The 14,144-nt window shown below is 45.0% G+C and overlaps 1 protein-coding gene across 8 annotated transcripts in view; it reads left to right on the plus strand.

The window, feature by feature from the left end:
* PALM2AKAP2 (PALM2 and AKAP2 fusion) overlaps positions 1-14,144 on the plus strand; it is a 443,327-nt gene that overhangs the window by 406,475 nt on the left and 22,708 nt on the right. For all 8 annotated transcript variants that reach the window (XM_049635971.1, XM_049635954.1, XM_049635979.1 and 5 more), the window contains one exon: positions 1,624-4,027. In XM_049635971.1, the coding sequence (XP_049491928.1) occupies positions 1,624-4,027 (2,404 nt within the window). The remainder of the gene's footprint in view (positions 1-1,623; positions 4,028-14,144) is intronic.

Here is a 14,144-nt window from a genome sequence, read left to right on the forward strand (position 1 = left end):
TTTTTAAAAGGCAGTAAAAATGTCTTTGACATGACTCTTGATGTCATTCTAAAGATAAAAGAACCATTAGCTAATAATGATAAAAAAATAAAATAAAATAAAGATATTAGCATTATAAATATTAATGGTATTAAAGGACCAGATTTGGACAAAGACCAGAACTAGACTGGAAGTTCATCCAAGACCAGAAGGTATTGACAAAAGAATCATTGTTACCTATTCCTAAAGAAGGAACATATATTACTTGATTGATTTAAGTCTACAGGAGAATGTAAAAAATGAAGAGTGAAAGAAACCACCTGTTCATGGGTGACCTTCCAGCTCATGGATGACCTTCTAGGTCATGGATGACCATGAGAGTTTTCAGCATTCTGACAGAAGTGCAGAGCATGTAGGGTAAACTCCCATGCTGTTTAAGTCTCATGAACAAATCCATAATTATGAACCTTCCTTGGAAGTGTTTTGAAATGAATCTCCTGAGAATCATCCTGAGGTGGTGTTTTAATATTATGTTCTAAGAGTTTAAAATTGTTCACAACCGATGCAAATGAAAATGGTACCATCTTGCAGTTTTGCATTGTACTATGTAATACGAGGCATACTCTAGACTCAAGAGAGGAAGACAAACCTGACCAAGGTGTCAGTGAAATTCTTGAGGGACACTCAAATTAAGCTTACAATTTACCACTGAATTTTCTGAGATAAACCAGAATCCTTGGGTATGAAAAAAAAATCCTCCTAGAATTTGAAAATTAATTTTACTAATGCCAAAAAAGAAATCACATGGGATTGGTGAAAATATAGGATTTATTTCAAAACATTAAAAAGATGTGGTTTTTCTTATTTAACAATAAGATTGGAGCTATCACATATAGTGCATTTTAGGAACTAGAGAATTGCCGCTGGCTACGAACTTTTCAAAGCAGCCCTCACTCCTTAACTAAGGAGTGTTGTTTTGATGTAGTCCCAGAGAACAGAACTATACAGTCAGTGGCTTTGGTTACGGTGTTTATAATGTACATGATCGATTAAGAGCCATTGCACTGGGGCCCTGTAGCTGTTAAGGACCAATTGAAGGAATCTACTGTTTTCCAGTATTTTCTCTTGGAAAATTTTTCCAGGAAGTTTCTTGTCTCCAGAAATATTGCATTACATATGGCAGAGGATTTCATTAAAAATCGCTGATGCCAAAGGACCATCTTACTCTACTTGGGGACGCACAAATAGTCCTATTACATTTCTGCAGTAGTTTGCTATTAAGATATTTTATTAAATTCTGGTACAATTCCTGTATAATCTTTTCTACTTTAGAAGATATTTGAGCAATGTCTTCAAATGATCTGAATCTTAATTTACTTTTAAATTTAAGAATGGGACTGGCATTTATTGAACGTTCTCTGGACCCCCAGTAAACAAAGCAGAATCTGTAACATCGAGAGGTTTATGAATGAATTACCACAGCAAAATGAATATGTGAAGAATTATTAGAAGAGAAATCTCTGTTCCAAAGAACTTGTCATTGCTTCAGTTTTTCTTCCAGTGAGTTACCAGTTAATTTCTCAGGGTTCGCCTCCATAAGAGATTTAATAGCTAACCCTGACCTTTGTTGTCTCTTTATTTCAGAAGCCTCCCCAGCTTTCTGAGGATGATGTCCGGCTAAAAAACGAGAGAGACAATTGCAGCGTCGGCCCCCTGGAGCCTGCAACCAGCTCCCTTCCCCCAGATCACAAAAACATGGAAATTGAAGTCTCTGTTGCAGAATGTAAAAGTGTTCCTGGAATCACCTCTACCCCGCCTTCCATGGACCACCCCTCCCCTTTCTACTCACCCCCCCACAATGGCCTCCTCGCTGATCACCATGAATCTCTGGATAATGATGTGGCCAGAGAGATCCGCTATCTAGACGAGGTGCTGGAGGCCAGCTGCTGCGATTCTGCTGTGGACGGAACTTACAACGGCACGTCGTCCCCAGAGCCTGGAGCAGTCGTCGTGGCGAGCAGTCGAAGCCCACCTGCCCACACAGCCATCCAGCCAGAACTCACAGAGAGGGCAGCCGGCAGACAGGCCCCTCCTCACATCGAGTTCAGCACAAGCAACTCTGACACCATGGCAGAGGGTGGAAAAGCCAACGGCCACTCGCCTGACCAGCCCCAAGATCTGCTGGGGGACGGCCTCCAGGCACCCGCGAGCCCCAGCTCCTCCACCAGCTCGCGGTGCTCGGGCCGTGACGGGGAGCTCACGCTCACCACACTGAAGAAGGAGGCCAAGTTTGAGCTGCGTGCCTTCCATGAGGACAAGAAGCCCTCCAAGCTCTTTGAGGACGACGAGAATGAGAAGGAGCAATTCTGTGTCAGAAAAGTGAGGCCTTCGGAAGAGATGCTGGAGCTGGAAAAGGAAAGGAGAGAACTCATCCGGAGCCAGGCCGTGAAAAAGAATCCTGGCATCGCGGCAAAATGGTGGAATCCTCCCCAGGAAAAAACCATCGAGGAGCAGCTGGACGAGGAACATCTGGAGTCGCACAAAAAGTACAAGGAGCGCAAGGAGAGGAGGGCGCAGCAGGAACAGCTGCTCATGCAACAGCAGCAGCCGCCCCCAGCCCAGCTCTGCGCGGCCCCTGTGGCCTCACATGACCAGGCCAGCGCGGCAGAAAACGTAAAGGAGGACATCGTCACCGAGCAGATAGACTTCTCTGCTGCTCGCAAACAGTTCCAGCTCATGGAGAGTTCCAGGCAAACAGTGGCCAAGGGCCAGAGTACACCTAGGCTCTTCTCTATCAAGCCCTTTTATAGGCCTCTGGGGTCAATCAACTCAGACAAGCCACTGACCATCTCGAGACCAGCTTCCGTCGGGGGCCTTCCAGAAGACAGTGGTGCATCAGCAGCCAAGGGGCAGCAGAAAGCCAGCTGTGCCCTGGAGAGTCAGCCTGCGGGGGGAAGCCAGGGCAGCACAGCTCCTCAGGGGAGGGAAGGGCCCTACAGTGAGCCTTCCAAACGTGGGCCCTTATCCAAACTGTGGGCAGAGGATGGGGAGTTTACCAGTGCCCGGGCCGTCCTCACTGTGGTCAAGGATGACGACCCTGGGATCTTGGATCAGTTTTCAAGGTCAGTCAATGTCTCTTTGACACAAGAGGAGCTTGACTCTGGTTTGGATGAATTGTCAGTGAGGTCCCAGGATACCACTGTCCTGGAGACCCTGTCCAACGATTTTAGCATGGACAACATCAGTGACAGCGGGGCCTCCAATGAGACAACCAATGCCCTCCAGGAGAATTCACTGGCTGATTTTTCTCTGCCCCAGACTCCACAAACTGACAACCCTTCAGAGGGCCGAGGAGAAGGCGTCTCCAAGTCCTTTAGCGATCACGGTTTCTATTCCCCTTCATCCACACTGGGAGACTCTCCATCGGTTGATGACCCCTTGGAGTATCAGGCTGGTCTCCTGGTGCAGAATGCCATTCAACAAGCCATAGCCGAGCAAGTGGATAGATCTGTGTCTGAAACCAGCAAGGGTGGGACAGAACAGCAGGGACCTGGAACAACTCTAGAGGAAGCTGGCACTGGGGCTCCCAGTTCAGAGAAGCCTCAGAGCATGTTTGAGCCACCTCAGGTGTCTTCTCCTGTTCAAGAGAAGAGGGAGGTATTACCAAAGATTCTGCCTGCTGAAGACCGGGCACTCAGGGAAAGGGGGCCCTCCCAGCCACTGCCAGCCGTACAGCCCAGTGGCCCAATAAACATGGAGGAGACCAGACCGGAAGGGAGCTATTTCAGCAAGTACTCAGAGGCAGCTGAGCTGAGGAGCACAGCCTCGCTCCTGGCCACTCAAGAGTCCGATGTGATGGTTGGACCCTTCAAGCTGAGGTCAAGGAAGCAGCGGACTTTGTCCATGATCGAAGAAGAGATCCGAGCAGCTCAAGAAAGGGAAGAGGAACTGAAGAGGCAGAGGCAAGTCTTGCAGAATACCCAGAGCCCCAGGGCAAAGAACGCCCAATCGCTGCCCTCCCGAACATCATGCTACAAAACCGCTCCAGGTAAGTGAAGTGCGCACCAGAGACAGACGCCGTGGGAATCTGTTGATTCCAGCTTATGTGTTTCTTTGTGGAGCCTCCTCTGGGTGTGGCTAGAATTAGTGTCGGGGGCACTGACACAAGGGTTTTTGTATCCAGGGACATGCAACTGGAGTCAGAAGAACCCTGGGCCTGGACGGTGTGCCATTTCCCAGAGGATGCAATGGCTCCTCTCCCATTGTTCTGTTCCGGGTTTGGTTTAGTAGAGAATTGTTCTCTTCTGTTTGAAAGGGCTGCCTCTGGCTGAGGGAGGGGCAGTGTGTCAGAGTGAGCCCATGTGTGGACTGTGTTGGAGTCGGTAGCTTGACCCTTAGCATCTGTAGTTAAATCGAACCCATCTGATTTGGACGAAGTGCTCTACTAACGCCGTCTGAGTGCCAGGTTCTTTCCTAGCAATGGCAGTCATGACCCAGGGTTGCGGATCGACCATAGATGTTTTTGTCCCTCTTCTGTACGATTGGATTGGTCTTCCTTTTAGTCATCACGGTGCCATTTCTTTGGAATCAGGGGTGGTCTCATTCATTCTTATCCTATGACACATTTGGAGAAATTGAGTGACTCTTTGTAAAGGCAGGTCTTTAGTCCCCTCCCATTGCCTGGGCAGTCCCTTTGTATACTTTGTGTAAATGGCTGGTGGTAATGTGGCTACCATTATGGACAACAGCGTGACCAGTAGTTTTTGTTTCCCATTTGGATATGATGGCAATCAGAGATCTGCACGTCCTGCTGCAGAGAAGTGCTACTCAAAATGTGATCTGGGCTAGTCCACGGACTGTTCGTTACCAGTCCATGCCGAGAATAAGTACAGACATTGAGAGCAAGCATTTGAAAATTCTTGTCGCAATTTGGCATTGTCCTCAAATCCAAGTGTGGAGTTTTGCGCTTTTTTTTAAAGTATTGGTTCATAATGGACTGAGGGGTAACTTCTTTCACTGGAGACTATCTAAAAAGCATTACCCTAACATATAATTGTTGGCGTTTGACTTGGTTTATCCAGATCTTATTCCCATCTTGACACTTGGCTTCCGTCAAATCTACAGTGACTCAAGGTAACCCTTTTGATTATTAATTTTTAAATTTTGAAACAGTCTCAACCTTAAGTTCCCAAGTACAGTGCAAATATCTCTTATTATGAACCATTTGAGAATAAATTGCCAACATGATCTCCGTCATCCCCAATTTTATAGAATATGCCTCATTCTGGATTTGTCTATGCTTTCACATGAGTACATGTAGGTTATGCATCTTGGTAGGACTACCACAAAAATGATGTTATTTCTTCTCACTGTGTCCAATCAGGGACAGATGTTGACTTTTTTTTCATATAATATCAACTTGGATCACCTGATTGAGGGAGTGTCTTATAAGGTTCTAGAGTAAAATTACTTTTTCCTTTGTAATTAATAAATATTCTGGGGCCTCTGGGTGACTCAGTCAATTAAGTGTTCGACTTCAGCTCAGGTCACGCTCTCATGGTTCATGAGTTCAAGCCCCGTGTCGGGTTCTGTGCTGACGGCTCGGAGCCTGGAGCCTGCTTCAGAGTCTGTGTCTCCTTCTCTCTCTGCCCCTCCCCTGCTTGTCCTCTGTCTCTCTCTCAATAAACAAACAAACAAACATGGGACGCCTGGGTGGCTCAGTCGGTTAAGTGTCCGACTTTGGCTCAGGTCATGAAGTCCTGGTTTGTGGGTTCAAGCCCTGCATTGGGCTCTGTGCTGACAGCTCAGATCCCGGAGCCTGCTTTGGATTCTGTGTCTCCCTCTCTCTCTGCCCCTACCCGCTTCGTGCTCTCTCTCTCTCTCTCTCTCTCAAGAATAAATACACATTAAGATTTTTTAAAATAATAAATAAATAATAAATAAACATTAAATATTCTGTACAGTTAGTTTGGCACTATGTAATCTTTATCCTACTTCTCATCAAACTTTAAATCTATTCATGTATCTATTTATGTAAGTGTGGTCTTGTGGGTTCCTATTATATTCAGTGGGTTATAATCCATTTCTGTTAGTTTTATTCTTAATTTGTGTAGATACAGCTTATGGGAGCCCTTTCAAGTTAACTTCATGTCCTTTTGACATGGTCTCATTATCCTATGGAAACGTCCTCACTTTCTGACACCACAATATGTTCCAGTCTCATCTGATACTTTCCTAACCCTGAAATCAGCCATTTTTTCAAATAGCACTAATTCCTGTTAGTGGAGAATGGAATTTAGAAATCAAAATCTGGGTGATTGGTGTGCTCATTGTTATTAGATTGTTTGTCCCTGTTCCCAGGCACTCTCAAAGAACAGAATTAGAAAATATATACACATTCTGTCTGTCTGTCTGCCTGTCTGTGTATCCACCTACCTACCTACCTATCTATCTTGAAAATCATGAGCTCACCCTGATACCTTTAACTCTAATCTAATACCACAGGGCTCATATTCTCCCCATATTTGTAACCTCCTTGTTGACAAGATACCCGGTTCAAATACCCTTGATGTATTTATTGTTTGAGCAATCCTCTCCTTGCCTTATGTAACCAGTCTCCTATTTTCCTTACCCAACTTGGGTTCCAATACCCTGTGCTAGGTCACCTCTGTCCCCCACCCACCTGCTGTGGCTTCAGCACAGCACTCTGGGCCACTGTGGTATCCTACCCTCAACTGCAGACACCATCTTCTAGAGCTCCTCCCCAGTGGCTTTTGGACTAAATTGTTCATGAAGGAAAGAAAGAGAGGGAAAAGAGGAAAAGCCTGGTGACTTTCTTGATATGGTTTTTAATTCCTACAGGTCACAGGGCAGTGGCCAGCTAAGTGAGGCAAAGAAAACTTGCAAGGGAGGATTTTTTGTGTGTGTGCTTAATAGTGACCAGTTGGCTTTTCCCAAAGATCCTTAGTTGTCAAGTTCATTTCAAATTCTTGTGGGCTAGCTTGGCACAGAGATGCCAATGGGCATTCTGCATGGTATCCTAGAAAAAGGTTTTATACCACTTGAATTCAGCCCAATCTGAGGAGCCTACTTCATGTATAAGTGACTGTAAAGGGCCTGCACAAGAGCCCAAAGTCTGGCAGAGGAAGGTTCTTCAGGCATCTCATCAACTTCTGCTCACATAGGAGGTAGATACCATGGCTCTCCTGTCAGTTATAGCTGGCTCTACCTACCTAACCCTCCCTTTATGTTATTTATTATAGAACCTTCCTGCAAGTGCATGTGCTCAGTGGGTATTTTCATTTTTCTTCACTCCACTTTTTTTGTTTTGTTTTGTTTTTAAGTAGGCTCCACGCCCAGTGTGGAGCCCAATGCAGGGCTTCAACTCATGACCCTGAGATCAAGACCTGAGCTGAGATCAAGAGTCAGATGCTTAACTGACTGAGGCACCCAGATGCCCTTTACTCCTCTTCTTAATTGAGCCTCCCACCATATTGTTCCCTTCCTTTATTTCTCCCATGTGAACAAGATTAAAAACATTTCAACACTTTCCTCTGTTCCCTGACCTGCTGCAGTCTTTTGATCTTCCCCACCAGGCTTAAAATAAGACAGGGTTCTAGTGTTTTCCCTTAGCATCCCAGCAGCCCAGGACTACTTTTCCCAGCACTTCCCTGTAATGTCCTCCCCTATATCCCATTCCATAGGATTGATTCTGCCACTTTGGTAAGATGGTAATCCATCCATGCAAGTCTGCATACTGCAGCTGTCTAATTATTGTACTGAACACAGTCGTGAAAATGATGCGTGTGCACCTCATTCCTTCATGTTTATCTCTAGAACATTTAAAGTAGGTGGCAGGGCTTCCCAGAATTATGACATGGATTGAAAGGAACCGAATGAAAAATGTGATTTTCTTTCTCTCCATGCCTGGTAATGTTTGGAGTGTTGCTTGGCTAGCCAGCCTCTAAGTTCGTAATCAAGGAGGAGGCTGACACATCGCTCTGAGCAGCCAAACTGGACGATTCATGGCCAGGGTTAGAACTGTTGGCTCCAACTTTGGTTTGGTGAATGGAGATGTTGCTAAGTTCCTATTGTGCTACTCCACATGTCCCACCAGTAGAGGTGACTCAGCTGGTCTGTTGCGTGACCCAGCGTGATGATTTGACATCAGGTGATGAAAAATATAATTTTTAACTTCTCCTCTGGTGGAAATCATGTTGATGACATGCTGGATTCCTAAAACCTAAGGCAAGGAGAATCCACTGAGAGCAAAGATGCAATAGGGAAAGAGATCTACTAATTCTCTCCAACCATTCCCCGGGTGTTGCAAAGACAAACTTGTTTTTGCTTTTAGTTTCCCTGCCTTTCAAAGATGGAGAAAGATATTTTTAAAATGATACTGTCATTTTCAAAAAACAGTTGTTAGGAAAATTATTTTGGAAATTTTATCTTGTTGGCTCTTAGGAGATTTTAAAGGAAGAAGTTCCACTTAAATAGGATCTGTGTGACTTTTGCTCATACAGAGGTGAGCAAGGCAGATGCAGTTCCTGCCCTTAAGGAACTTACAGCTCAGTAAGAGAAACTTACTTCAGACAAACATGGCGATTTCATGGCAGAGAAGCATGAAAATCTGTAAGAGCACAGATCAAGGAAGATCACCTCACTGGGGGTATAAGGGAAGTCTTCCTTTCTTAGGAAACTACTATCCAAGCTTTGAACTGAAGGAGTAAAGTTGGGTTCAGGGGGTAGGTGCAATCGTTCCAGTGAGAAGGAAGGGGCACCAAGGAAGGCCCAAAAGGAAAAGAAACTTGGTATGTTTGAGGTACTTAAATAAGGTTAGAGTGGATTAAAGGAAGAGATTTAAAACAAAATGAAAGAGTTGGTTTGAAGCCAGACAACAAAGAGCTGCCTTCATCCATGAATTGATGGAAAGAGCTGCCTTCATCCATGAATTGATGGAAGAAAAGTCTTTCCACTTTAATGAGTCCATTCCACCAGCTTCTGTTGAGCTCTTCCTCAGCATAAGAACTTCTGAAGGCATGTTGCCATGCATGTTGACAAAGGCTGTGTGTCGTGTGGGAGGCCATATTCCCAAGAGTGAACACACGTGTGCCTTCTGTTGATGGCACTCAGAAGTAGAGAAGAAAGGAAGCATTCCAGCAGGTGCACTAGCCTAACACACCCCTGAGGATCAAGTTTGGGAGGAAAACCCAAACATTTTATTGAAGTTAAAATTCGGATCTTTCCAAATGTCTTTTCATATTAAGGCTGTCAACAGTTCTCACTTTAGTGCCTGGTGTCTATTATTGGATATCCTGGTTTCACTTCCAAATTCTAGGCATGACAGAGAAACCTAGTTAGTTAGGTGATGATTACTTTGGTTTTTCAAAATAGTATCCATTTTCATGCCAGATGTTGAACTGATCTACCAAGTCAGATAAGTTGCCCAGTGGGACATCATGGGGAGTGGTAAAGGAGAAGGTGTGGATATTGAGTTCCATAACTTGGAGTGTCTGCTCATGTTTTTAATATGTGGAAAGATGTGATAGTTACATATCTTATAAAGATAAAATTTCCAACGAGTTTCAGCTTCAATTGTCAGTTTGAATTAAGGTTGCACAGGAGGTGATCATTACATTATTATAAAGATTATTGGCTGGGTCTTTTTTCTCTCTCCTCTATGATCTTCAAATATCATGAAAAAAAAGTCCTAGACAGAAAAAAAAAATTATGTCAGCATAATATTCATGAAAGAGAGCTTGGTGGCTTATTCCATGCTAAAGTAGTCTTCACTGGGGATGCCCTCTTTGCTCCATAGTAGAAGACCATGTGTTGGCAACCGGTAGAAAAATTCTGTCACAGGCCCAGGTGACAGAGGGCTCAGTGTTTCCCTTTCGCACAGGCAGGCACAGGTTATATAACCTGTAGGGGTCCAGCTGGCTGTGTGACAGTACTAAAGCTTAACGTGGAGCACCTTGCAGAGCATTATCTCTACTACCATATTTCCTGAACATTCCTTGGTGACAGAAGCCTAATCGTGGTAGCTACAAGTTACCTTAAAGCTGTGTACCATACTAGTGACTTCACACACATTTTCTCATTTTTCCTTTTCTCATTTATTCCTCCCAACAGTCTTCAGAGATGTAACACAAATTATCCAAACCCTTGAGGCCAGATCTATTCAGAATTTTTCTGATTTAAGAAAAGCCATAATGTGTATATACTATTATTTATAAAAGCATTGCAATGCATATGCTATTACGTGACCACCACGCCCCGCCCCGCCCCAGACAGGGTCCTGAGCTACCCCCATCACTGCATTAGACTTCTGCTATAAAACTGAAGAGGAGTTAGTTTCATCAAGTGGGATCGTTACATCAAGAAGGACTTCATGCCTGGTCTCGTGAGGTTTGCTGCCAAGTAAGTTATGACAAAGCTGGTTTTTTAGAGCTTGTTTGGATTTTCAAATTGGACATAAGAGGTCATGGGCCTATACTATTATTCCCCTTTCAAAGAATTAATACCAGAGTCCAGAGAGATTAAGTAACCTGCCGAGGTCACTCAGCCAGGTAGTGGCAGAACCAGGTTCAAACCCTGGCTCATCTGATTCCGAAGTCCGTATTCTTTCTATACCCTTTCTTAGCCACCCCTGAACCTGCCCCTCTGCCCTGGAGGTCTACAAGGTATGTAGTAACAGCTCCCCTCTCCAGCCTACAGTGACTGAGCTCAGTCTCCCCCCGACCCTCTCCCAGTCTCCGGTCTGACCCCTGCATTGTCTTGGGTCCTTCCTACCCCCTGATTTTTGGACCCACTCTAGCTCTGAAATCCCCTGCTCATCACGGTCTGGGTGAATGAGTTTGCTCCCAGAGGCCACGAGACAGTGCTACCCTAGTGACCCAGAATGGGTCCTTTGTGCTTTCAGAACTTAACCCCAGTGCTCCAAATTACAATAGGCAAAACTGCTGGTGCTATCCAAAAGAGCTGAGCAGATGGCGGAGGGGACCAGCATGGTCTGGGTGAGCTATCTAGCCTGATGGCTCCTGTGAGTTCTTTCTGAAAGTTGGTTTACCAGAAAGAAGCTCCTTCATTCCAGACACAGGTCTATTCCCTGAAATCTTTGGAAGAATTGGGTACTTAAATGAAGACTCAATCTCTTAGTTTGAGAACATGCAGGAATAAGTGTCCACTCCATTAGCTGAACATGTTTGGTGGGTTGGGGCCAAAGCCAAATACATTAGTTTACTGGTGGTCATTGAACACCGCGACTGCTTTCTGCTGTTCTCTTTGCTCATGATTGATCCTTCTACCTGGGACCAGAAATTCCTTGTGTTTTATTTATCTTCAAATTGATTTATTTATTTACCCAGCAGATATGCTCATTTTTAAAAAACACATGCCATTTGGGAAGGAATTGTCAAGAAAAGGTTAGACCGAAGAAGTGTTTGGCAAAGGGTGAATGTATGTGGTGAAATCAGGACCTCTCAAATCCCAGAATTCAAACTTCTCTTTGGGCATTGCCCCCCAAGGTTTGGAAGGGGCAACTGCTGAGGCTAAGCCTATCAGCCCCGCTCCCAAGAAGGTAGGGACTCCAGTCTTTCTCCCATGAAGAACCCACGGCTCTGGCTTCTGGGAAGTAGAACTTGAGAAAAGGCACTACATCTCTACCCGTTTAATTCCCCGCTCTAAGCAAGTTCTGCCACCACTGCTCATTGTGCTGGGTCTTCTGATGAATGCACAGTGTCACGGCTGGCCCCCAGTGGTGCTCATGCCTTGTTGGGGACACCACAGGGCATCTGTGTCGCCTACTCTTTACCCCTGTGTGTGGCTACTCCGTGCTCCAAGTTAGGAGAGCGGCTTCCAAAAAAAATCAGACTCCACCACGTGCTAAAAAAGATGTAATCTTGAGCTAAGAAAGAAAAGATGAATCAAAGGACCTAATTCTTGTAAAAATCCCTGCTCTACCCCTCGTAAGAAATGTGAGCTAATCAAAGCCAGGCGTGGGAGCAGGATGTCCCCTGTGACTGCAGGAGTCCAGTCAGGATATGACTGTGTCTCTTAACCAGCCATGCTGCTATTCCCTCAGGAGACTGGCATTTCACATCCATCTGATCTTTGTGAATAAGCTACTACTTACAGGGTGGGGAGCTAGGGGCGGTGGGTGGGGAGTGTACCAAAGAGTGCATATTGGATTTCATGTAATGGTATTTTATTTCTCATGACGTTCAATGTAACCGTCAAAGGTTTCCCAAAACCTGTGTGCATCCAACCTCACAGGTATTCCCAGTCTGTCTGTATTTCTCAAATAGAAATTCATACCTTATGTAAAAAAAACTGGTCAAGGAAACTTAGGTGCCTAAATGTCACAGTCACTTCTCTGGATTTATATTTGAAGTTCAGATCCCGACTCCCCTGCTTGCTTAACTGTGTGACTGGCTTACTTCACCTGTGTAAGCCTCAGTCTCCTCACCAGTAAGACGGGAGTAAGATCATACCGACCTCCGTGCCCAGTACCCAAGAAGAGTTACTCTTTTGTTGTTACTACAGTTACTGTTATGTCTTAAGACAAGAGCTAGAAAACCTTACAGAATTATGTAGGAGTTGTTCTTCTACAGCTGCTGAAATAAATGTCAAAACCTGCATTATAAAATCGCTTTCTGTTCCTAGTTGGTGTATTTTCGTATTTACTTCATTAAAATTTAAAATCTCACTTACAAAACCTGAGTTCAGGAATTCGTTTTCAATAGTCAGCTGTGATTTCAAAAAACAAAGTGTACTGGGGCACAGTGAAATTGCGAGTCCATAAAAATGTTTCCTTTCTCTTTCCCTTTGGGGGGGTAGAAATCATCACACAGTCAGACCCACCATGTTGGTAGAAATGCGTTTAACAAAAAGAGCTTGGTGGGGGAACTGCTATTTGCCGTGATTTTCATTCTTTCTGTTTTAATTTTCTTTTTCTTTTTTGGTCTTGAAACTGTGCTTCACCTAGAGAAGCAGAGCTCTTTCCTTCTAGAGGTTTCACCTTCCAGTCCTGTTCATTGAGGATGACCCAATATCAGCAGCTCATCCAACACCCCGATCTTTAAGGAATAATATTTGGAAATTTCTCAGACTTGTTTCACCGGGCCAGGGGTATTTCTCATGTCCGAGCTAGGCTTACGATCTGAAGATTCATGTCATTGCATTTCAAAACCCTGCGACTTTCAGGAAAAGAGATAAAAGGACCAGGGACCAGCTTTTGGTGTGTGGGTCACAGCTGGAACCCCACAATCACCTGCTCCCCGGATCTGACAGGAAGGATATTCCCTTTTACTGGGAGGAAATGAAGTTGAAAATACAAGTCTGAGCTCATTTCTTTCTGGCGACTTGTGAGTCGTCTTAGATGTTTGCAATCTTATCGCCATGCTGCGTGAAGAAAGGAGGTCATTGAAGGAGGCCTGGCCAAGGCATGGCATCTGGTGGGCGTCTTTGTTCGGTTCAGTTTGGTTTTTAAGTAAGAGTGGGTGATGGCTTTTTCTTTTCTTTTGAGAAATGTAGAAACAAAGGATCTTTGATTTAAGAACTCAGACACCATATATGTGGAGTGTAATGGTCACCAAAATCACAGTGTTTGGCCAAAATAATTTTCTAAACTTTTGGAAGCCACATCCTTGGCTTGCTAGAAGTTAGCCTTGTTCCTACGGAAGAAGGGTCCGGCTGTCTGGGATGGTAACGGCTGTGCTTCCAGCCTGTGCCACCTTCGCTCGGGTTCCTTGTCAGGGAGCAACCGTGGTTCTTCTCTCTGATGCCTCCTCCCCTGGGCAGCACAGCCTGTCACAGATGCCCAGGGGAAATCCTTCTTGCCTGGAAAATTCAGAAGTGTAGCCAAGGCCTGGCTTTCTCTCTGTGGACCAGAACGGGATTTAATTATTTATGATTAAATAAGCAGGAAACACAAATTTGTGTTTTCTAGTTTTCCATTCATGATGGGCGGGGGGGGGGGGGGGGCGCGCTGACAGCATTTACTAATTTGGAGTGAAATTTAGCTGCCCCCTCTGCTCCTTAGTCCACCTTGCAGACCACGGCCTGGAATGCCGCTGTCACAGACGTGAGCAGGGCTCACCAGAGGCCCTGGTTGGGGGCGGGTGTCAGCTCCTCTGGGTGTGTGCTATCTGGTGAGATACAAAGGC

The sequence above is a fragment of the Panthera uncia genome, chromosome D4 (genome assembly GCF_023721935.1).
Source record: "Panthera uncia isolate 11264 chromosome D4, Puncia_PCG_1.0, whole genome shotgun sequence".
NCBI lineage: Eukaryota > Metazoa > Chordata > Mammalia > Carnivora > Felidae > Panthera > Panthera uncia.